General features: G+C 55.8%; 2 protein-coding genes across 5 annotated transcripts; both read left to right on the top strand.

Moving 5' to 3' along the window:
• The first annotated feature begins 858 nt into the window (after positions 1-858).
• Positions 859-16275, top strand: ARHGAP30 (Rho GTPase activating protein 30). Of its 2 annotated transcripts, XM_044266701.1 has the most exons (12): positions 859-1080; positions 6261-6363; positions 8521-8665; positions 9570-9652; positions 9771-9878; positions 10417-10544; positions 11257-11428; positions 11505-11608; positions 11687-11764; positions 12333-12728; positions 13522-13787; positions 13880-16275. In XM_044266701.1, the coding sequence occupies exons 1-12, from the start codon at positions 984-986 to the stop codon at positions 15506-15508; spliced, it is 3309 nt and encodes a 1102-aa protein (XP_044122636.1). In that variant the 5' UTR covers positions 859-983; the 3' UTR covers positions 15509-16275. The 2 variants fall into 2 exon arrangements, with proteins under 2 accessions (XP_044122636.1, XP_044122638.1); XM_044266703.1 differs by lacking the exon at positions 859-1080 and having other exon boundaries at positions 6304-6363; positions 8525-8665.
• Positions 16276-17267: 992 nt separating this feature from the next.
• On the top strand, positions 17268-22931 carry USF1 (upstream transcription factor 1). 3 transcript variants are annotated; one of them, XM_044266705.1, is made up of 12 exons: positions 17268-17351; positions 17802-18094; positions 19174-19265; positions 19644-19693; positions 19854-19969; positions 20312-20413; positions 20648-20843; positions 21087-21174; positions 21310-21368; positions 21490-21584; positions 21830-21958; positions 22134-22931. In XM_044266705.1, the coding sequence occupies exons 3-12, from the start codon at positions 19258-19260 to the stop codon at positions 22221-22223; spliced, it is 933 nt and encodes a 310-aa protein (XP_044122640.1). In that variant the 5' UTR covers positions 17268-17351; positions 17802-18094; positions 19174-19257; the 3' UTR covers positions 22224-22931. The 3 variants fall into 3 exon arrangements, with proteins under 3 accessions (XP_044122640.1, XP_044122639.1, XP_044122641.1); XM_044266704.1 differs by lacking the exon at positions 17268-17351 and having other exon boundaries at positions 17698-18094; XM_044266706.1 differs by lacking the exons at positions 17268-17351; positions 17802-18094; positions 19174-19265; positions 19644-19693 and having other exon boundaries at positions 19849-19938.
• Positions 22932-23144: the final 213 nt, after the last annotated feature.

The raw sequence follows: 23144 nt of genomic DNA, 5'->3' as shown, positions 1-23144 counted from the left end.
TGGCACCAGCCTTCCCGTGGCCCTACATAGGGGAGGGGCTGGGACGGTAGTGGCTGGGAGGCAAAGGGAAAGAGATGCCCTGGGCCACCTCTGAGAGTTCCCAGGTAGGTGGATAGAGTGCAAAGCCCCTTCCCGCACAGCCAACACCCCCGTGGGTGGTGCTGTCACTCCTGGGCCGCATTGGAGTCTCCCCAAAACAGGCCTGGGAGGCGGGCAGGAGATTCCATTCTTTACAGACAAAGAGGCTGACACTTAAGTGAGTTCCACAGAAAGAGCTGGAAGGATTAAAGGTTACCCAGTTTACCCCTCTTCATGGTCACACGTGTGGACACTGAGGCTCGGCAAGGTAACGTGCCTTGGCTGAGGTCATGGGCCCGTCTGGGGCTGAGCCTGGGCATCCTCCCTCCCCTTGCAGGGCACTGGGCCACCTGGCTCTTGGGCCAGCCTCTGGGCTTTGCCCTGACCCCCCAAATTCTGGTCTCTAAGGGTGTCAGTCACCTGCCTACGCCCCAGGCACCACCACCCCACCCCGGGGCTCTGACGTTACGTGGCCTTGACCAATGAGCGAAGTCCCAGTGATGGGTTGAGGATGTGAATGTCAGTTGCCTCCCCCACCCCAGGCCCTGTGGTTGCAAAGATGCTCTAACAGGAAGCGGGTTGGAGGAGCTGCACAGCTTCCTGCTCCCCCAGGGCTGAGCTGGGCCAGAGGGGCGAGTGCCAGCCTGGGCCACGAGACCCAGCTTCTTCAGGGTCCTGGCAGCTTCCTCTTCCACAGCTACTTCCGTGTAGCCGGGGGCCCCAGAGGCAGAGGCAGGAGCCGCTGCCTGTTGCCCAGGCCACCCTCCACCCTCCCCAGTTTGGAGCCCTGCCCCCTGGGGCCGGGCCAAGCCCAGAGGCCGGCTTAGGATCCTATGGGGGACTGGTAGGGCAAAGGTCTTGGGGGGGCAGAGGGGGCTGGGCCAGGGCCCCCGGGGGCTCCAGCCATGAAGTCTCGGCAAAAGGGAAAGAAGAAGGGCAGCTCGAAGGAGAGGGTGTTCGGGTGTGACCTGCAGGAGCAGCTGCAGCGTTCGGGCCAGGAGGGTAAGGAGGCGGCTCAGGGCAGCTGTGGGGTCGGGGGGCACGGAGCGAGGGGCAGAGGCAGCACCCCGGTGCTCGGGGCAGTGGTGTGGAGTCAGCACCCAGGAGCCTGAGGAGCAGGTGCTACAGGAAACGTGGCTGAGCGGAGAAGGCCGGGGAGCCCCCTTGTGTAACTACCTGGGCATGGGGAGGCTGGGGTCGGGGAGAGGATGGAGAGATGAGAAACCGAGAGAAGCAGGCAACAGAGAGGTGACGGCATCACTGCTGGGGACAGAGCAGGAGGCTGCGGGGACGACGCGGTCAGCATAGGAGTGATGGAAAGGCCAAGGGAGGATCCTTGGGACTGAATGGAAGGAGCCGGGAGAAGGGCTCTTAGGAGAGTCTGACGGGGGTTTCCTGGTCGGAGGAGAGCGTCCAGGAACGTGGTTGAGGGGCTCCAGCACTCGGACCCTCATGCAGCCTTGCTGGGCTGCCGGTGAGGGCGTGGGCTGGGACCTCCCACAGTCTCCATGGCCCTCCCTGGGCACAGGAGGGACAGGTTCAAAGCAGAGGGCAGGGGGAGAAGCTGCCGAAATGGGGGGCCGCTAGTAGGCTAAAAGAGATGCCTGAGGCTGGTTGGAGGGTAGGGGTACAGGGTGCAAAGGAGTGGGTGTGGGGCTGTCTTTGGGGCCTGTCTACTGTCTCCCTGGGTTCCCTAGAGGGGCTCGGAAGCCAGCAGGAGCAGGGGCAGTCCTGGACTCAATCTGGCATGGAGCAGCCCCTCGTGAACGGAGCTGGATTTGATTTGAAGTTGACCGCAGGGACCCTGGCTGCCCAGTCCAGCTTGTTTTTGGCACTTGGAGCTCCTCCCAGAGCAGGGCACGTTTCCTCCCCCCCACACCCCACCCCAATCTGTCATTTCCTCTTTGTCCTCTCTGCTGCTCTGGGCTGTGGCTCCTGTCTAGGAGGGGAAGGTGATGGTGGTTCCTAGCTCATTTCCTGCCCTTAGCCCCGCCCCCTTGTCCCCAAACACCTCCTTCCCCTTTTCTCCTCCCCCAGAGGCCCCCATCCCCACCCGCCCCGGTTAAGGGAAACCCCGGGCCCCGGAGTAGAAGCTTACACAGCTTCAGCTGTGGAGGCCCTGCTCTGGCTTTCTCTTCCCCTCCTGTAGAGCCCGGCTCATGGACTCCTCTTGAGAACCAGGACTCTTGGCCAAGGGCCACAGGATTCAATGGGGCTGACGTTCTTCCAGCTTTCTGCAAACTCTCAGTTCGGTCTCCTCATCCCTGTGCTGCACTGCCCTGTGACCCCTGGCAGCCCAGTGCTGAAACGTAGACCCCCACCCCCACCCTGGATCCCGTATCCCCTCCGGCCTCTGTCTGCATTCCTGGCTGGTGAGGGGCCCGTTCTCTGGAAGGCTTAGACGTCTGGTCCTGGAGAATTCTGGAGGAGAGAAGCCCATCCTGCCCCTCCTCAGAACCTTACCTGAGCTCAAGGGTGGCAGGATGTCCAGCACCCTTGCAACAGGGACAGCCTCTCCCCATCCCCCCCCACCCCTGACAGGTGGGAAGCGAGAGGACAGAGCCCGAGCGAGCCTGGCTATGGCTGTTCCCTTCAACCCAAGACTCCGCACAGAATCAAGGCCACACTTGTGGAGATCTGTGTTCCTGCTTAATTCATCCTCCCTGGTTAGCTTGATTCTCCCCGTGCTCATCTGCTTGGCCTCAGCGCCCTCTCCCCGCTCCCGGCCCTAGGAAGGAGGGTCACTTCCTTCTCCAAGCCCGACCAGTTCTGAGTTCTTCCTTTTCCCAAACTCTCTCTCTTGACTGCCTTGTTCAGGTTTCGGATTCTGCCGGTCTCTAAATTCGGGGCCCTCTTCCCGGGCCGCATTCCCTGACGTCTCCATTCCTTGGCTCCATCACCTCGGCCCTGTCTTCCTTTCCTCTCCTCGACCCTTTCCTCTGCGGCTCTGATTCCTTAGGCTCTTGAATACCTTCTTTTTCTTTTCTTTCTTTTTTTTTTTTTAAAGATTTTATTTATTTATTTGACAGACAGAGATCACAAGTAGGCAGAGAGGCAGGCAGAGAGAGAGAGAGGAGGAAGCAGGCTCCCTGCTCAGCAGAGAGCCTGATGCGGGACTCGATCCCAGGACCCTGAGATCATGACCTGAGCCGAAGGCAGCGGCTTAACCTACTGAGCCACCCAGGCGCCCTTCTTTTTCTTTTCTTTTCTTCTTCTTCTTCTTCTTTTTTTTTTTTTTTTTTTTGTTTAGAGAGGTGGGGGGAGGGGCAGAAGGAGAGGGAGACGGAGAGAGAGACCATTAAGAGGCTCCCCGCCCAGCACGGAGCCAGGCACCAGGCTCCATCTCAGGACCCTGAGATCAAAACTGGTGCCAAAGGCAGGAGATGCTTAGCCTACTGAGCCACACAGGTGCCCCTATAAGGGTCTTTTCAGGAGATCCAAAACCCACAGACAAGGGCACGAGGGGGGAAGATCTGGCTTGGTTGCCATCCTGTGGAGAGAGCCCAGGCTTTAGGTGATACTGGGCTATGCGTCAACAGAGTGACGTGGTGGCCCAAAGAGCTGAGGTGCCATTAGTAACCTGAGCGTCAAGCAGCAGCCAAGGGAGAAGGGTCCACCCCGCTTCTGCATTGGGGTTGGGGACCAGAGGGTAGGGCGAGGCTGGCAAATGGGCCCAGGTCCTGGAAGGAGGGATGGGGAGTGAACTATAGCGCTAGGACTGAGGACAAGAGAAAGGAACAGGGCACGAAATTTAACAAAGTCCTCACTCTTGGGGCTGCAACCAGTGCCTGAGTGCCTTTTTTTTTTTTTTCTTCTTTCTTTCTTTCTTCCTTTCATTTCCTTCCTTTCTTTCCCCCTTTCCTTTATTTCCTTCCTTTTTTTCTTCCCTTTCTTTCTTTCCTCTCTTCCTTTTCTTTCTTCCTTTCTTTTTCCTTCCCTCCTTCCCTTTCTAAGTTTATTTATTTTAGTGATCTTTTTTTAAAAGATTTTATTTATTTATTTGACAGAGAGAGACACAGTGAGAGAGGGAGCACAAGCAGGGGGAGGGGAAGAGGGAGAAGCAGGCTTCCCTCGGAGCAGGGAGTCCAATGTGGGGCTCCATCCCAGGATCCTGGGATTATGACCTGAGCTGAAGGCAGATGCTTAATGACTGACCAAGCCACCCAGGTGCCGCTATTTTAGTAATCTTTACCCCCAGTATGGAGCTTGAACTCAATCCTGAGATGAATGGGCCTGGAATTTAGAGACTGGCAGCTCTTTCTTAAGGATGCTCTCACTCCGGGCACCGGGGTGGCTCAGTGGGTTAAGCCGCTGCTTTCGGCTCAGGTCATGATCTCAGGGTCCTGGGATCGAGCCCCGCATCAGGCTCTCTGCTGAGCAGAGAGCCTGCTTCCTCCTCTCTCTCTCTGCCTGCCTCTCTGCCTACTTGTGATCTCTCTCTGTCAAATAAATAAATAAAATCTTAAAAAAAAAAAAAAAAAAAAGGATGCTCTCACTCCCAAGGTTGTGTGTATGCGCAGTTGCCACTTGCACAGCCCTAGGGTTGGGTGCCTCCTTAAATTCTCCACCCTCATGCCTTCCTTGTCTCACCCAAGTTCCTGGCTCTGGAGTGCAGGAGGACAAAGGGTGTGGACACCGGCTCATACAAGGAGGGTTTACGGTCGTGGTTGATGGGCTCATGGATTACTTCCTTCATTCTCTATTTCCATCTTACTTAATTACTCAATTCCACCAAGAACTTGGGCTGGAAGTGTGGGGGTTAGCAAGTGCATGGAATTCAGCTCTGTCACAGGGAGGTACACAAAACTGTGGTAAAGTTGTGATCCAAATCCCAAAATTTTATGAAAGGGTAGAATAAAATGACTGAGGGAATTGGGTTGAAGGAGAAGCAAGAGGAGGAGGGGAGATCGGTATCCGGAAATGCGTATCATGTAATGCTACATGGTTTCTGGATGCGGCTCTGAGCTTCCTAGTGATTCAAGTAAAGAGATAAACATCATCAGGAGTAAGACTCAGAAAACCCAGCAGGAAAAAAAAAAAAAAAATAGATGGCTGAGGAGAAACAGCTCTGACACTGACACGAGAGGGTTTTCTCTGGTTTTCCCATTCTCTGGATGGGAGGGTGTGTTGGAGATGTGACTGGCTCTCAGACTGGGACAGCAGCAGGGTCTGGTTGGTGAAGGGTTTAAACACACTGCGCTGAGTTTATACTTCATTCTAGACCTGTGAGGTGAGCAGTGAAGACTGGGGTGAAGCAAGGATTTAAGGCAGGGAAGGCTTCAGAAGGAGAAACATGTGGCCTCGTGAAGATGGGATCTCACCCCTGGGTTAGAGTTTCCTGTGTCTGAGACACCATGTCAGAAAACACGAGACATCAGATTGGTTACTCAGAGAGGGGACCAAAAAAAAAAGTCACAATTAGATCTTGTCCTTAAGGAGCTTACAGTCCAGTAACAGCAGAGGGGGCTCAGGTCGGGAGAGAGAATACAACTTTTTGCGCGCTTGGATTTGGATGCTGGCCCTAGCTGGGTGGTACTGGGCACTTGTTACTTCTTTGACCCTCAGTTTTCTTATCTGGAAAATGGGGACTAGAATATCTAAGGCACAGTGCTTGGCACATAGGTGTTTCTCTCCTGACCTGACCTGTCCCAATTTTGTGTACTTCCCTGTGACAGACCTGACGCCCACACGCTTGCTTCTGAGATGGGGTGTTTCACGATAGTCCCCGTCAGCTCTGCCCCTTTTGCGTCAGGACAACGGATGTTCCTTCATCTTACACACAAAGAGTGTTTAATAAGTGTACTTCCGAGACCTGTCCTGTTACTCTGAGCACCCTTCCAACTAGACGGCTGCCTCTTGGAAAATTCTGGAAACCAAGTAGTAATTACAGAGCAACAAATTTCAGTTCCATGAAGGCAGAGCTTTCTAATGGGAATGGGCAACCTGGAGAGCCAGGAGGCTTCCCCTCCCTTGGGGGGATTTAGGCAGAGGCTCTAGACTCCCTGGGCAGAGAGATCTCAGAGAGATGCGCAGGCGAGAGCTGATGTCCTCTAAGAATCCGTCTGACAAGTTTTTATTCATGAGCTCTGCTTCCAGTCTCCTCGAACCCCTTCCCTATGTCTCTTAGGTCCCCTGACCTCCCAGACCTGATTTCTCTCTCTCTGCTCTGTCTGTGTCCCCAGTGCCACAGGTGCTGAAGAGCTGTGCGGAGTTTGTGGAGGAGTACGGAGTGGTGGACGGCATCTACCGCCTCTCGGGGGTGTCTTCCAACATCCAGAAGCTCCGGTGAGTCAGGCAATGAGGGGAGAGCTCTATGGGCTGGGAGGCCAGGGAGCCAGAGGGGCGAGGGCAGCGGGTAGAAGGAAACATGGGTGCTGGGTGCTCTCTAAGGAAGGAGCTCCGGACTCCTCAGGAAAGGCTGAAACCATACACCCCATTTCCCCCCAGGCTGGCATGCATGTGTCTACACAGACACATATGTCTCCGCTTCCCCGTACAACCACCTAGCTTAAACATTCGGGGCTATAATTCACATACCATAAAACTCACTCTTTAAAAATGGGCAATTCAGTGATTTTTTTTACTACATTGACAAGGTCACACCGCAATCACCACTATCGAATTCCAGAACATTTCCTCAACCCCCAAAGAAACACCCAAAAACAGTCACTCCATGTTTCTCCTTTCCCTTAGCCTCTCGAAACCACTAGTCTGCTTTCTATCTCTACAAATGTGTCTTTTCTGCACGTTTCAGATAAATGGAATTGTATAATTGGAAACTTTTGTGTCTGGCTCTTTCCCTTAACTTGTTTTTAGGGTTCATGCAGATTGTCTCAGATGTTGGCCTTCATCTCTTTGTGTGACGGAATCATATTTTGTTTGTCCGTCCATCAGTCGATGAATATTTGGGTGGTTTCCACCTCTTGGCTCTTCTGCGGTAGCGAACAGATGACTTACTTCATGAATTCTTTGGAAAACTTTCTATTCAAACCCCTGGCTCATTTTTTTTTTTAAATTTATTTGTTCACTTACTTATTTTTTTTTTTTTAATTTTAGTTATTTGACAGAGATCACAAGTAGGCAGAGAGGCAGACAGAGAGAGAGGAGGAAGCAGGCTCCCTGCTAAGCAGAGAGCCCGATGTGGGGCTCGATCCCAGGACCCTGGGACCACGACCTGAGCCGAAGGCAGAGGATTTAACCTGCTGAGCCACCCAGGCGCCCCTCACTTACTTATTTTTTAAATTATTTTATTTACTTGACAGAGAGAGACACAGTGAGAGAGGGAACACAAGCAGGGGAGGTGGAAAGAGAGAAGCAGGCTTCCCACTGAGCAAGGAGCCCCATGTGGGGCTCAATCCCAGGACCCTGGGATCATGACCTGAGCCAAAGGCAGATGCTTAATGACTGAGCCACCCCAGTGCCCCACCTGGCTCATTTTTAAATTAGGTTATTTGTTTCCTTTGAGTTGTAAGAATTCTTTATAAATTCTGGATTTTTTTTTTTTTTTAAGATTTTATTCATTGGGGCACCTGGATGGCTCAGTGGGTTAAAGCCTCTGCCTTCGGCTCGGGTCATGATCTCAGGGTCCTAGGATCGAGCCCCGCATCGCATCGGGCTCTCTGCTCAGTGGGGAGCCTGCTTCTTCCTCTCTCTCTGACTGCCTCTCTCTTAAGTAAATAATACAATCTTTAAAAAAAATAAAAAACACTAAAAAAAAGATTTTATTCATTTATGAGAGAGAGAGAGAAAGAGTGAGCGAGAGAGAGAGCGGAAGCCGGGGGAGTGGGGCAGAGGGAGAGGGAGAAGCAGATCCCCGCTGAGCAGGAAGCCTGACAAGGGGCTCCGTCCCAGGACCCCTGGATCATGACCTGAGCCAAAGGCAGACGCTTAACGACTGAGATACCCAGGTGCCCCGATATATTCCGCATATTAAACACTTATCAAATCTCTGATTTTCTTCCATCCTGTGGGTTGTCTTCGCTTTCTCGGTCGTGTCCTCTGACACACAGGAGTTTGTCACTTGCTGTTCAATGTATCTACTTTTTCTTTGGCTGCTTGTGCTTTTGGTGTCTTATCTAAGAAACTGTTGCCTCTTCCAAGGTCCTGAAGATTTACACTCAATGTTTCCTTCTGAGAGTTACACGCCTCCATCTTTACACGTACCCAGAAACACATGAACATTCATCTCTCCGCTTTTCTTGAATCCTCCACACCCCAACCTTGCTACGCTACACCCACAGTTCCATCCCTGACGCGTCTCCCTGTTCACACACAGCCCACGTCCCTCGTCCCCCACCCAACCCCGTGTGCTATCCATCTACACCCGCTGCCTCACCTACGCACATGTCCCACAGCCTCCTTCCAGGGTCGTGCACGTGGCGGCTGTGCCCCACGTGCACGGGCCCTGGCCCCACCACTCCTGACCACGCTCCACCTCCCCAGGCAGGAGTTCGAGGCAGAGCGGAAGCCAGACCTGCGCAAAGATGTTTACCTGCAAGACATTCACTGCGTCTCGTCCCTGTGCAAGGCCTATTTCAGAGAGCTGCCAGACCCCCTGCTCACTTACCGCCTCTACGACAAGTTCGCGGTGCGTTGAGAGGCGAGGGAAGGCGGAGGGACAACTGCTGGGGAGGCTTTGATCTCCGAGTGCGTCCAGTGGCAGCCACGGTCCTGTGATGCTCGATGACTGGGACCACATGAGAACGAAGAGGTCCCTCCCTGCAAAGTCCCTCCATGGGTTGTGGAGGGGGGCAGGGAGGGCTGCCACCTGCGCCCTCCCGTCCCTCTTCCCTTGGCCCTTCCTCCATGAGCCTGCAGATCACACACAGCGCAGGGGTGGGACTCGGGGAAGGCAGAACCCAGGCGGAGAGCAGAGGGCCCTTGGAAATCACCTAGACCAGGGCGTCCTTACGTTTAAGAGAATGGGAGGCCTTCTCAGAAGCCAACCCTTTTTCAGGCCTGCCCCTCCAGGAGCAGATTGTATGTCGAGCCTCTTTTGAGTAAGAAGACATGTGACAGAAATGCTCTCTTGAATTCAGTAACATTTTAAAAATAAGTTGCATTTTTACCGAACAGAATAACATTTAGAAATCCAGAATGGCAGCCCACCGCATTCAGCCTGCACAGGCTAGCCCGGGTGGGCGCTTGCCTTCCTGGGCACCTTGGAATAACCCCATAGCCCAGGAGCACCCACCGGGAGGGGTTGCTAAGGGGATCCTGAATCGGGGCCTTCTGAGGAGGGTGCTGAGAGAGACTGGCAGGAAGGTGCTCGAGGTCACCACGCTACTGAGTGGCATAGCCAAGACCCAGCTGCAGGCCTTGTGGGCCCCAAATTCTGAGCTCCGCCTGGTATGTCAGTGTCCTCTGAAGGATCTGGGGTGGGGGATGGGGCAGGGCACAGCACAGCAGTGTTTGCGGTAGTTGGGCTCAGTGCTCCCAGGAGTAGGCAGGGGCAGTGCTTCCTTGTTTCTTGAACACTTCCTCCCAATCAGGATGCCGTGGGAGTGCAGCTGGAGCCTGAGCGCTTGGTCAAGATCCTAGAAGTGCTTCGAGAACTCCCTGTCCCCAACTACAGGTGCGTGTGGATCCCTGGCTCCTAGAGTCCCAACCATCCCCATACAGCCCTTGTCTCATCCGCCTCCCGACCTCCATCCCTCCATCCGACCCCTGGCCCCAATGCCTCTTTTCTGCAGGACCCTGGAGTTCCTCATGCGACATCTGGTGCACATGGCCTCATTCAGTGCTCAGACCAACATGCATGCCCGCAACCTGGCCATCGTGTGGGCCCCCAACCTGCTGAGGTGGGCGCGGCGGGAGCAGCGGGTGGGATCCAGGCTGAGCCCCCAGAGGTGGCTCCAGGAATGGGCGTGGCTGCGCAGGTGCACTGGAGAGGGCTGCGGGAAACAGGAGGGTTCCGAAGTACATTGAGTGGGATGGGGTTCACCCACTGGACACAAGGCCTTTGTGTCTTCTTACACTGTATCACTGAGCTCGGGCATTGGAACAGGAAGAGTCCTTGTGGAATGTTTGTGGAGCAAACATCTTACAGTCTCCTGGAGAATTGGCCTGCATATCTCTGTGTGCCGGGCCAACTCTGAGAAGTCCTGAGAGCCATTAGAACAGCACACTCCTGTGTGCAAAAGAAGTAGCGATTAATTCTCAGGGGGTGTCCAAGAGGGCCTCCTGAAGGGAGTGGCACTGAGACTTGAATCACGCATGTAGTTGAAGAGGTGGGGAGGAGCTTAAGGGCATGCAGGGGAGAAGGGATAGGCTATTATTAGAGAATTCGGATGGGGAAGTGTGGCGGGACTGCAGGGGAGTAAGTCCATATTGCCACAGGTCCAAGGACATAGAGGCCTCGGGCTTCAACGGGACAGCAGCCTTCATGGAGGTGCGTGTGCAATCCATTGTGGTCGAGTTCATCCTCACGCACGTGGACCAGCTCTTCGGGGGCGCCACTCTCTCTGGTCAGTGCCACCCACCATGCCACCACACTGTCCGGGGAGTCATGTCAAGGTGACAGAGGGCCTTAGAGGTCACCTAGTTCAGTCTCTGTGTTCTGCACGTGAGAGAACTGAGTCATAGAGGGATGTTGCTTATGGTCCCGTGGAGAAGACGCTGGGGAGATGATGGTGTGGTCGGTACTTGAGCAGCCCCCTCCTGCTGAGCCTGACTTTCTAAGCACCATCTGGGTTCTCAGGGCTACTGACTGATTGTTCCCACCCCTAACCCACCAATGTCCTGGTATCCAGGGCCAATGTCCTGGGATCTCCTACCCCTTGTCCCTGGGTTTCCTTTATTATTATTATTATTTTTTAATTTATTCACTTGAGAGACAGAGACAGAGAGAGCACAAGCAGGGAAAGAGGTAGAAGCAGGCTCCCCACTGAGCAGAGAGCCTGATGTGGGACTCAATCCCAGAACCTGGAGATCATGACCCAAGCCAAAAGCAGATGATGAACTGACTGAGCCACCGAGGCGCCCCCCTTCCCCCCCCAAACCTCCCACTGAGGATTCCCCCTTGAGGAGCTGGACATGGAGCATCTGCCTCCAAAGGCTTCCGAGTATACCCCCAATCAGCTAGTTAGTTGGTGAGTGGGAGGGGGCCGTGAGGAGCTGGATACTTGAAGCCCTCTCTCACCTCTGTTCTTGCCCGGCCAATTCCTCTTCTTTTCCTAGGTGGGGAGATGGAGAGTGGATGGCGATCACTTCCAGGGGCCCGGGCATCAGGCAGCCCCGACGACCTTATGCCCAGGTCCCTGCCCTGCCACCTGCCTAGCATCCTGCAGGCTGGTGATGGACCCCCACAGATGCGGCCCTACCACACTATCATTGAGCTTGCAGAGCACAAGTAAGGCCCCCTTCCTGGGCCCCTCTCCTGCACTGACCACCAGGCCCAACCCTAATGTTCTCTCTATTCCCTCCAGGAGAAAGGGATCTTTGAAGGTCAGGAAGTGGAGATCTATCTTCAATTTGGGTCGTTCTGGCCATGAGACCAAACGTAAACTCCCCCGGGGGGCTGAGGACAGAGGTGAGTCTGAAGAGAGGTAGGGGGAGCTTTGCTGAAGGCGTACGAGGCCCCCGCTCTACAAACATCCATGTCTTGCAGAGGACAAATCTGATAAGGGGACTCTGCGGCCAGCCAAGAGCATGGACTCACTGAGTGCTGCAGCTGGGGCCAGCGATGGTGAGTCTAGGTGTGCCCTTGGGGTGTGTGTGTGTGTGTGTATACATACGTGCAGGTGTAGGCAGGTGAACACCCATGTGCAAGCCTGTCTGAGAATGTGTCGGCCAAGGAATAGTATTATGGATAAGCCCATTGTGTGTGCATTCCTGTGTGCTTGTGTGTCTGTACATGTGGCCATATGTGCTCATTATTTGCAAAAATACATAATGAGCTCCTGTTACGCACCAGCCAGAGTCCCAGATGCTAGGGTTAGTAGTGAGTTTATCATCTGATCAGTGGGTGTGTGCCTCTGAGTGTACAGAGAGGTCCAGGGTGGTGTGTGTTTGTGGAGGTGGGGGGCACTGATGGCCAGTGAGTGTATCTTCATGGAGGGAAGGGGGTTCCTGAGTAAGTGTAGGTGCTGAGCTGGCTGTGGAACATTCGCAGGAGTGGCCCAGGGAAGCTTGGCCGGGTGCCTTCCAACTGTCCTGGCTCTCAGGCCTAAGAAAGCAGGGGGCATTCTCCAGAGCCTTCCCAAGGTGTCCGGGCCACTCGCGGCTGAGGTTACTCTCTTCTCTCTCCTCCGCAGAGCCAGAGGTGCTGGTGGGACCTGGCAGTCCCCGGCCAAGCCCACTGCTGCCAGATAGCTTGGAAAATGATTCTGCAGAGGCAGCAGAAGGTGAACAGGAGCCTGAGGCAGAGGCCCTGGGCGGCACGAATTCTGAGCCAGGCACGCCACGAGTGGGGCGGTCAGCAATCCGTGCTGGGGGCTGCAGCCGTGCAGAGCGCTGTGTTGGGGTGCACATCTCAGACCCCTACAATGTCAACCTCCCACTACACATCACCTCCATCCTCAACGTGCCCCCAAATATCATCTCTAACGTCTCCTTGGCCAGACTCACCCGTGGCCTTGAGTGTCCCGCCCTACAGCCCCGGCCAAGCCCTGCCTCTGGCCCTGGGCCTGGGCCTGGCCCTGGCCCCCCAGGTGAGGACTCAGGGATCTCCCAGAACTGGGAGAAGGGGCTAGAACCCTAAGCTGAAGCTCTGGTGCCAGGGATCTGTCCTGGGGATGGCAGAGGCCTCGGGCCCCGGGCTTTGGATGGTCACCTTCAGCTGCCTCCCTGGATGCCGGGTTGGAGGGATCTGGTAATATCACCAGGTAATATCCTTCAGGTCACTGATATACCCAAGAATGGGAGTCTGTGTCAGATATATACAGTAGGGATCACGAAGTACAAGGTGAGGATATACAATAGATGATGTTATAATAATGATGGTATTAATACTAACAGCTAACATTTACTGAAGGCTTACTATGTGCTGGGTGCCATGATTAGGACTTTGCAAGCATCAGCTTATTTCATTCTCTCCTAATCTTGTGACACAGTTATTGTTGCTTGCAGTAGGACAGGGGACCTAGTTTAAGCTATTTGTTGTTCATTTCAGTTGGAGGTGACAGAGCTAGGATCTTGGACAAATCTGAGTCTTATCTTCCTCATATTTAAAATAAGGATAAACACCCTACATTATAGAGCTGTTTTGGGGGGGGGCGATTAGATAAGGTGTTGTGAAAGGTACAGTGTGGTGCCTGGCACCTGGTAGGAGCTCAGCAAGGCAGCTAGAAGCCAGGAGTCAGGATCTGAGAGGGTCAGCCACATGGAGTACCTAGGCTGGGAGGGTTGGGCCTGAAATGGCAGTAATGTTAGGAAGATCTGCATTGGAAAGGGTCAAGGCTGGTCTTGACCTTTGTGTTCCTGACACTTCCTTCCTTCCAACAGATGAGAAGTTGGAGGCAAGTTCGGCCACAGGTCCCCTGGCTGACAGTGGCCCAGAGGACATGGCCCCTGCCCTGGAGGACTGCCTGTCCCAGGAGGTGCAGGATTCCTTCTCCTTCCTAGAGGACTCAAGCAGCTCAGAGCCTGAGTGGGTGGGGGTGGAGGACGGGGAGGTGGCCCAAGCAGGAGCAGCAGGAGCAGCCTTCTCCCCTGGGGAGGACGATCCTGGGATGGGCTACCTGGAGGAGCTCTTGCGAGTTGGGCCTCAGGTAAGGAGGAGCTGTGCTGGGTTTGAAGGTGGTGAGGAAGCCAGAGGGTGGACAGGGCCACCTGGTCCTGAGCTCCAGTGCTATGTCTACAGGTGGAGGAGTTCTCTGTGGAGCCACCCCTAGATGACCTGTCCCTGGATGAGGCGCAGTTTGTCTTGGCCCCCAGCTGCTGTTCGCCGGACTCTGTTGCCCCCAGGCCCGAAGGAGAAGAGGAAAGTGGGGAGGAAGTCTTCCTGAGTGCCTATGATGACCTAAGTCCCCTTCTGATGCCCAAACACCCAACCTGGGAGGGTCCAGGAAGTCTGGAGGAAGAGAGAGCAGGGTGTGGGAGACAGGAGGCTCCAGGGCAGGCCGAGGGGGAAGATGCATGCTGCAAAGTAGGGGAGGCCAAGGAGGCTGACCCTGAGAACACATGGGCCATCAGGGAGGAGGCTGAGGGGAGTCCAGAGAGTGAGGTGGAGGATGGAGAGACAGGCGAGGAAGGAGGGAAGGCTGGGGAAAGCCAAGAGATGATGGTCAGTTTGAGAGAAGGGAGTGGGAAAGAGACAGAGGCCAAGGGAGAGGAGTCTAAAAGCCAGCAGGAGAATGAGAGTATGAATGAAGCTCAGGATGTGGAAGGAACAGGAGAGCCGAGCAAGGACAAGGAGACGGAAAGGAAGACTGAGAGAGAGGAAGAGGCTGAGGAAGGCCAGGAAGGCCCAGTACAAGCCAGAAGCGACCCAGAGTGTGGGGTCCCGGAAAACCAAGTTGTTGAGGAGAGCTGGGAAGTTGTACACAAACAAGAGGCAGAAGAAGCCAGAGAGGATGAGGTTAAAGGGCAGGAGGGGCAGAAGGACCAAGAGGTAAGAGAAGACCGAGGAGATGGTGAAGATGGCAGAAGCCCAGAAGCAGCAGCTGGAGGAGGAGGAGGAGGAGAGGTCAGCATGGACAGGGAGAGTGGGGATGGAGAGTCTGAGGGAGACCAGAGGGCTGGAGGTGACCATTTAGGAAAGGACTCCCCTCCTGAAGGGTCACACATTGAGTCCCTGGAGGCTGACAGTGCCAAAGGGGGCAATTCCCAGTCCTCTGAGGCAACCCCACAGCCACCCCAGCTAGAGGAGATGGAGCCTGAGGGGCAGCCCAGTCCAGAGGGCTGCAATCTGTGCCCCTGTCCTCTTGGCTCACCTAGCGGTGTGGGCATGCGCCTGGCTTCCTCCCTGGTTCAGGTCCAACAGGTCCGCTCTGTGCCCGTGGTGCCCCCCAAACCACAATTTGCCAAGATGCCTAGTGCAATGTGTAGCAAGATCCATGTGGCACCTGCAAACCCATGCCCAAGGCCTGGTCGGCTCGATGGGACTCCTGGGGAAAGGGCTTGGGGGTCCAGAGCCTCCCGTTCCTCTTGGAGGAATGGAGGCAGTCTTTCTTTTGATGCTGCTGTGGCCCTTGCCCGGGACCGCCAGAGGACTGAGGCTCAGGGAGTTCGGCGGACCCAGACCTGTACTGGGGGTGGGGACTATAGCCTCATCCCCAGAACCTCCCCCTGTAGTATGATCCCTGCCTATTCTCCTCGGCCACTTAGCTGCCTGGAGCTCCCACCCGAAGACACAGAAGGGTCTGGACACCGGAGTCGGCATAGTCTGCCCCCCAGGGAACACCAGCCCCCTGACCCTCTTCTGTCCCCACAGCGCCGATCATATGCATTTGAAACACAGGCTACCCCTGGGAGAGGTGAGGAACTGTGAGAAGGACCATAGCACTGGGCAAAGAGGGTAGTAGGTCGTCTCCAATCTCGAAGATCCCGGACTAGCTGTCTCTTCTGCAGCCTGAGCAGCTGTAGTGCCCAACACCATAGGCTTTGACCCTCCAGCTTCTCTTCTTGACTGTGGGAAACATTGCCTCAGTTGGTTTACCTGAGTTTGTCTCAGACACAAAGCACTTATCCCTTAGAATATTCCCAAGAAAGTCACCAAAATCCTGTTACCAGGGACTGGGGCCTTGGTCAAAGGAAACAAAGAGTAGGCGGAATACTTAAGAGGTTTCTCAACATGAAGAATGAAGAGGGAACTCTGAAAAGTGCCTGCCCTCCTCTGAGGCTGTGCACTTCCCTTCATGCGAGTCCAGGGTGGAGGAGGGGAGGAAAGGGCCTGTCACACATAAACACTTCTGAACTGCCCATCCTGACTCTACTCTTGGATTCCTCCAGACCCTCCTAGCTCTAGATTAGGAGGACCACGTCAAGGAGCTCGTTGAAGGCCTCGGGCCTCAAATGCTGGACTGGCCCCCTTTCCAGCATCCCTACTGTCTGCCACCAGTCCCCTCTAGGAAGAGAGATCTTGTACGGATCTCCCTGGCTTCTCATTTTTCCTTCGGAATAACTTCCTCCTATTTCGGGGAAGGGGAATGGCATAACTCAGGCCATGGGACTGCTTCTCCATACAGGCTGGGGCCGCAGATTCTGTTCTAGTTAGAAACAATGTCTCAGAATAAAAGTTGTACTTTTATATGTAAACAGTGTGGAGTCTCATTATGCTTAATAGAGTCTTAGGTGATAGGGATCGCATTTTCTCATTTCGCAGTTGTTTGGGTGCTCTTCCTCTGTCGTTGTCATGGAGACCTGTGGCTAGAAACTAGAGCTAGGTTCACGGTGGCCAGGAAAGGAGGAAGAGAAACTTGTATTTACATAATGCTCGTTCTCTATCAGTACAGGCTGCGTACTCTACAAGCAAACAATCTATGCCCTTGATTTTAGTTACTCCACGTAACAATTCGCAAGGTTGGTACCGGGATCTCCATTTTCCGGATAGGAGACCTGTACAGTGAGGTCAGTTAGGGAGGCTGATTAAGTCCGAGGCTTGCCAGAGATCTCAGCGGTAAGAAGTGAGAGCGGCAGGTTGCAGATCCGAGTGCGTCTGGCTCCAGAGGCTAAACTCTTCTCATTACAGCACACTCCGGGTCTCCGGAGTCTCAACGGCTAAGTCTCAACCGAGAAGACTGGGAATCAAGGTCCTTCTCACAGCAGCTGAAAGCCTCGCAAAAACTGGAAGCCCTGGGCGTCTTTAGGTAGTAGCTGCAGACGCTAGTACAAAAGAGTGTACGCAGAACCGTCCTCCTCTCCAGCGGACGCCAAATCAGGGTCCTGATCCAAGATGGCCTCCCAAGTGCCCTTGTTAAAGATGGCGCCTCCGTCCGACGTCCTTCCCTCCATCGGAGCCAGCCTCGCTCCCTTCTACCAGTAAAAACGCCTTGTTCGGTAGGAAGAGGGTAGCGCACATTAGTCGTCTTTCTTTCTTGCCGAAAGCGACGAAGTCTTCAATGTCACTCTCTGGGGATCCCAGGAAGTTCCTTCTCCTCCCCGGCGACATCCCCACCCATAGGCATCTTTCCGCCCCATCAGGCGGGAAGGACCGGAAGTGGGGCAGCTCGGAGGCTGAGGAGGCTGGGCGGGTGTAGAGAGATACTTCCGCCCCTCACCAACATGGCCGCAGGCCGGGAGTGCGCATGAGCAGCTGTCCATGGAGAGCTCTCCGAGTCCGGGAGAGGCAGAGCTCGGTCAAGGGAGATCCGCGGCCTCGGCGGCCTCGGCCGGTGAGTTCGGGCCCGGACGCGAGTCGGGGGTCCGGAGGCCGGGTGGGCCGGTAGGCAGGGCAGCCTTGACTCCGCTCTGGTTTTCAGGCGGCGGACCTCCCGGGGAGGAAGCCTTTGTTTTGAGGGAGGGGGCCGTGCCCGCTCCGCGCTCGCCCGCCCCCCTTTGTGGGCCGAGCGCTCTCCCCGCCCCCGGGCGCGCGCGTCCCCGCCCTCCTGCGCCGCCAGCCGCCGGCCGGGACCGCGGGCCCGCCGAGCCCCGCGCCCGTTCCTGGCCGCCGAGCGCAGCGCGGGGTCGCGGGGCGAGCGCGGCGGCCGCCCGGGCTCCCGGGCTCGCGGGCTCGCGGGCTCGCGCCTGCCGGCCGCGGGCCCTGCGGGGAGACGCCGCCCGCGCGGGCACGGTCGGGGCGCCGGGCTTCTTGGGGACTTGGTGGTTTCCCCCTTTGTGTCCAGACTTAGCAGGGGCTCTCGCCGGGCCCTCCCGGCCCGAGCGCGCACGCCACGACTGCCCGGCCGCGTTTCCGTGTCGCATCCCCTAACGCTCAGGAAATGCTTCCGGATGTCCAGCTAAGATTTGAATAAGCGGCCTGACCCGGTTGCTGGGCGTCCTCCGAGGCCGCCCCTGGCTGACAGCTGTGGGCGGTAGAGACGCCTCCGGTGCCCGGCCGTCTCTCCCCTCGCCTCCTCCCGCGGTCAGCGCAGAAGCCTCGGGGGGCCGCTGCCTCCGGCGGTTGGAGGATGGACAGGTAGGTGGTACCGCAGCGCTGGCGCTGCTTCCCCTTAGGGACTGGGATCTTCTGGCAGCGTGACTTCCTCCGGACAGTTTCACTTTCAGTTCGTTTTCTTTTTTCCTTTTTTGTTTTTGTTTTCTGGGTTTTGGTTTTTTGTTTGTTTGTTTTGGTCAACGCTTTCCTTCGATGTGGACTTTCCAGGGCCCATCCGCTGAAGATTTTCCTTAGATAGGAAAGGTTCCGGGGACCTTGTGGGTGGAGACTACACCAAAATCTTACCGTTCGTGCGGGGATAAATTTGTTCCTTTGTACAGGGTAGCTGTATCTTTCTGGAGGCATCTGTCTCAGCTCATTGTTTTTCCTGCCCTCTTGGCTGGGTGTCAGGGTCCTAAGGCGGGCACCTGCAAATGAGTTCCTTTTCCATTGTCTCTCCTTCTGAACCTTGAACCTGGAGTTTTTTCCCTTCTTGCTGAGGTTCAGTTGACTTGGAGTTGTCATGGCAACATTTTAGCAACTGTGTGGTTCTAGGGGAAGGCTTGGTGAAGAAAACAGAAGGGGCTTGCAAATGACACACTTGGACTTTAGGATATCTAACAGATGACATAAATCCGGACACTCCAAAGCAGGAACCCAAGGGGCCAAGTAGAATGAGGCCCAAGGGGGCCAACTATGTTCTTTATGTTCAGGGAGATTTCCCCTTCCTAGGTGTGAGAACAGAAATTTTTGGGTCCTGTATGTGGCTCAGAAACTGGAAGAAGCCCCAGTGTCCAGTGGCCCTGGTTTTTGATAGTGGTGGTCTAAACATGGCGTATCGTGCTAACTTTAGTCATGGTCCACCCAGAAATATGTTGTTCCTCCGTCTTTAAGTATAAAGACCGTGACTTGAAGCGATAATGGAGGGCTGAGAAACACTGTAGGGCTGCTTTTTCAACCACCATAGCCCACTTCTCAGCATCAGAATGGAGGAAACCGACTGTCCTCTGTAGATTGATTGCATTATGTTCTTGGCTGAGTCTTCCTGGAGCCCCGCTTCTTGAAACAGAGAGACTATTCAGTTTCCTGGACTCAGCTGCAAACTCCCTGATTTCTGTCAGGACTTAGCACTCAGGCCTGTGAGGCAGGAGATTCGAAGACTCCAAAGAAGGCCCGGCTCCTCGGATGTGCCGCCTTACAGAGAGATGAAGGGGTGAGTGAAGAAGCGGCGGGCGGGAGACGGGAGGCCCGGGAGGAGGCAGAACGGCTAAGAGCGCTGGCCCTGAAGTCGTGCAGACCTAGATTCTGATCTCAGCCCCGTCGCTGACCAGCTGCGTGGTCTGGTGTCTCATCCACAGAATGTGCTGCTTGCCCCACTGTGCTGTTCCGAGTGCTGAATAATAGTGTGTGTTAAGTGCTTAGCTCAGTGCTGTGCCCGCAGTAAACACTCAGTAAATACCAGCTGTTGTTATTCTAACCTAACCCAGCGTCTGTTGGGAATGCCATTGAGTCTGGAAGCCGTATGTTACTGGGTCAGTGAACTTTTTCTTCCCTTCGTCCCTCCTTCTTTCGTTTGTCCCGTCACAAACAGGCAGCAGAAAACAGCTGAAGCGGAAGAGGGGACGGTGCAGATTCAGGAGGGTGAGTGGTCGAAACAGACCTGAGCCCAGGAGCCCAGCTTGGCCTCTCCCCATCCCCCATGGGCGCATCTGCCATGCACCCTGGCCCTTCAGTGACATGCAGGCGGGAAGAGGGAGAAAGGCAGTAAGTCGCACGCTTCTTCCTTGCTCGTCTAACTCAGGTGCAGTGGCAACTGGGGAGGACCCCACCAGCGTGGCTATTGCCAGCATCCAGTCAGCTGCCACCTTCCCTGACCCCAACGTCAAGTACGTCTTCCGAACTGAGAATGGGGGCCAGGTAAGGGAGGGGGCCAGCTGCCTGCAGGTGCTACCGGGGGTTGGGGTTGAGGGAGGTAATGAACAGTATCAGGGGGAGACCTGGCTTGGAGGAGGCGGTGACCACAGGGATGCCTGCGGGGTTGGGGGGAGGGGCTGGGAGGAGGAGGTTTGGAGTAGATCCGAGTGGGGTGGAGGCTCGGCCAAAACCTCTGGGGACGGAAGGGGGAATGGCTGAAGCTTTGTCCCTGAAGCACTCTTATTTCGGGGCTCTGTCCTAGAGAAGCTTTATGAGAGGCCTGGGGTCCCCAGCATTGACTCCTGTATTCTCTCTCCCCACTTTCCGATGTCCTCCTGCTTCTAGGTGATGTACAGGGTGATCCAGGTGTCTGAGGGGCAGCTGGATGGCCAGACTGAAGGGACTGGCGCCATCAGTGGCTATCCTGCCACTCAGTCCATGACCCAGGTATGGGGGCCTGGGCTGGTGAGGGGACTGGAGCTCCGAAGGGGAGGTGAAGCCGAACCTGTGAGATCGGGGCGGGGCTGGAGGTGGCGAGGTGGGGTTGTGTTGTCCCCAAGCACCAGGTTTTCCCTTTCTGGACGTTTCTCCCTCCTTCCCCCCAGGGATAGAAGCTTCAGGGTAGCTCAGTGGGAAGCACCTGACAGACACTGGACTCTGTTCTATTGTTCCCCTCCGCAGGCGGTGATCCAGGGTGCATTCACCAGTGACGATGCTGTTGACACAGAGGGGACAGCCGCCGAGACGCACTATACTTATTTCCCCAGCACTGCAGTGGGGGATGGGGCAGGGGGTACCACATCGGGGAGTACAGCAGCTGTTGTTACTACCCAAGGCTCGGAGGCCCTGCTGGGGCAGGCGACCCCTCCCGGCACCGGTGAGCTGCGTGGGGTTGCCGACCGGAGGGGCTGGAATCAGGGGTGGGCCTTTCCTGGGGCCCCTTAATGCTCACTGAGACCTGGGCAGGCAGTGAGTCTGGGGCTGCCCTTCCAGCAGGAGGATCCAGAAGGATCCTAGGAGGAAGGATCTCTCCAGAGGAGGATCCTAGGACCTTGGCCTCAGAGCATGATGTGGTTCCTAAGTCCCACGTCCTGACACAGCCTACCCTCCACCTTCACAGGCCAATTCTTTGTGATGATGTCACCCCAAGAAGTGTTGCAGGGAGGAAGCCAGCGCTCCATTGCCCCCAGGACTCACCCTTATTCCCCGTGAGTAGCCCCCGCTCCTTCTCCGTTGCCGTGGTGGTCTCGATCCCTACCAACTCCTGTGTCATTCCTGACCCTAACCTCTAATCTTATTTTTTGTCCTTCCCTCACTCTGGCCACCCTGGGGTTTGTCATCAGGAAGTCAGAAGCTCCCAGGACAACTCGGGATGAGAAACGCAGGGCTCAGCACAATGAAGGTGGGCACTAGTTGGTGGGGTTGGGGACAGCCGTGGTGTCTGAGCAGGAGGGCTCCGGTAGCTCGACGGGGCCTGTGGTGAGTTCTCACCGAGTCACCTCGTCCTCCCTTTTGCCCCCTAGTTGAACGCCGCCGCCGAGACAAGATTAACAACTGGATAGTGCAGCTGTCCAAGATCGTCCCGGACTGCTCCATGGAGAGCACCAAGTCTGGCCAGGTCATGGAAGGACCCTGGTAGTGGGCAGGATGCCTGGCTTTTGTCTCCTGGTGGTGTTTCCAGACATGGTAGCGAGGGCACACGGCAGGAATTCCTGCTGACCTTTCTCCAAGGTTCCCGTATCCTTGTGAAACGTTCTGCCACTGTCCTTGGGGGAAGACGAGGTTCAGAGTGTGAGTGCGCCACGGGAAGGCAAACCAGTTAGCACCTATTTTAATCCTCATTTCGCTTGCCTTTTCTTGCAGAGTAAAGGTGGAATTCTGTCCAAAGCCTGTGATTATATCCAGGAGCTTCGACAGAGTAACCACCGGTTGTCAGAAGAACTGCAGGGGCTTGACCAGCTGCAGCTGGACAACGACGTGCTCCGACAGCAGGTCAGACCCCTCCCCAAGTCCATGGCCAGCGAGCTGCTGTGGGACACCTGCCTCAGGTGTCCATAGAGAGGCCTTCATCTTTTTCCCCGTCACCAGCGGGGTCTGAATCTGGTCGGGGATTTGGCTGGGCCAGTTTTTCTCCTCACTCTCTCCGTGGCCCCCTTTTCCATGTCAGGTGGAAGATTTGAAAAACAAGAACCTGCTGCTTCGAGCTCAGCTGCGGCACCACGGAGTCGAGGTCGTCATCAAGAATGACAGCAATTAACTGTGGGGACTTGGAGGGTTTGGGTCCCGCCACCCCTTTCCGAGAACTGCACCTAGCCCAGGAGCAACAGGCTAATAACCCCCTGCCCCTTTCCTTCACTGCCCGCTTCTGGAGGGGGCTCCGGGGGAGTTGAGACGGCATGGCTTTGAACCCAGGCCCCAGACAGAGCTGCCTGCGGGTGTGAAACACACACTTGGGGCTCACTGACAGCCTGGCCCCGCCCGCCATACAGCCCCCCACCCCACCCCCGGGGCCCTTGTGCTCCTGCAGATGCATGTGCTGTCCCCGCGCTGGATACCGGACACACAGGACGTGGGGGCTCGCCCTGTGCCTGCTGACAGTGCCGGCAGAGGGTCTCTGCCCACAAGCGATGCTCTGGCTTGCCCCAGGACTCGGGCACTTCCACTTCCCCCCGGAGCTCAGCTGTGCACTTGAGGACTCTGGGGATTAGGCTTTAGCCAGAAGTGGGGAACAGGCTGCTTAGCAGTGGCTGTTGCCCCAGGAAGAGACGATCGGCAGGCAAGTAGCCGAGGCCTGTGCAGAAGTCTCCGGAGCCAGGGAGAACAACAGACCGGGGCCCGCGTGGGGCCTTCCCCTCGTGGGGATGGATTTTCATTTTCTTTTTCTTTCTTTCCTTTCTTTTTTCTTCTTCTTCTTCTTTTTTTTTTTTTAAAAGATAAAACGTTCAGAGCCACTGTCATCCCTGGTTTTCGTCGTTTTGTGGGTCCCGGGGCGGGCGCGCGGGAGGCGCGTTGCGTTTTGTCCTGTAAGGGTTGGGCCAAGGTTAGGGTGGGGTGTTGGCTCCTGTGGTCCTTATCCTGACTGCCTGCGCCTGGGCCGGACCAGCGTATCGTTAGCCCCGCCCGTGCGGGGCAATCGCAAAAATATCCCCGGCCGGCTGGTATCCGCCAACAGGTGCGG

Source organism: Neovison vison, chromosome 10 (assembly GCF_020171115.1).
Source record: "Neovison vison isolate M4711 chromosome 10, ASM_NN_V1, whole genome shotgun sequence".
NCBI classification, from domain to species: Eukaryota; Metazoa; Chordata; class Mammalia; order Carnivora; family Mustelidae; genus Neogale; species Neogale vison.
Note: the sequence above shows the minus strand (reverse complement) of the source record. Positions and strands in the feature narration are given on the sequence as shown.

What these genes read in the sequence shown, in the direction of transcription:
- ARHGAP30 (XM_044266701.1), top strand. Translation starts at nt 984, where the DNA reads ATGAAGTCTCGGCAAAAGGGAAAGAAGAAGGGCAGCTCGAAGGAGAGG. An exon ending in GCCTCTACGACAAGTTCGCG is followed by an intron (nt 8,666 to 9,569) that starts GTGCGTTGAGAG and finishes CCTCCCAATCAG; the next exon opens with GATGCCGTGGGAGTGCAGCT. An exon ending in CCGGGGGGCTGAGGACAGAG is followed by an intron (nt 11,609 to 11,686) that starts GTGAGTCTGAAG and finishes CATGTCTTGCAG; the next exon opens with AGGACAAATCTGATAAGGGG.
- USF1 (XM_044266705.1), top strand. An exon ending in GAACTGAGAATGGGGGCCAG is followed by an intron (nt 19,970 to 20,311) that starts GTAAGGGAGGGG and finishes TCCTGCTTCTAG; the next exon opens with GTGATGTACAGGGTGATCCA. An exon ending in GGCGACCCCTCCCGGCACCG is followed by an intron (nt 20,844 to 21,086) that starts GTGAGCTGCGTG and finishes CCACCTTCACAG; the next exon opens with GCCAATTCTTTGTGATGATG.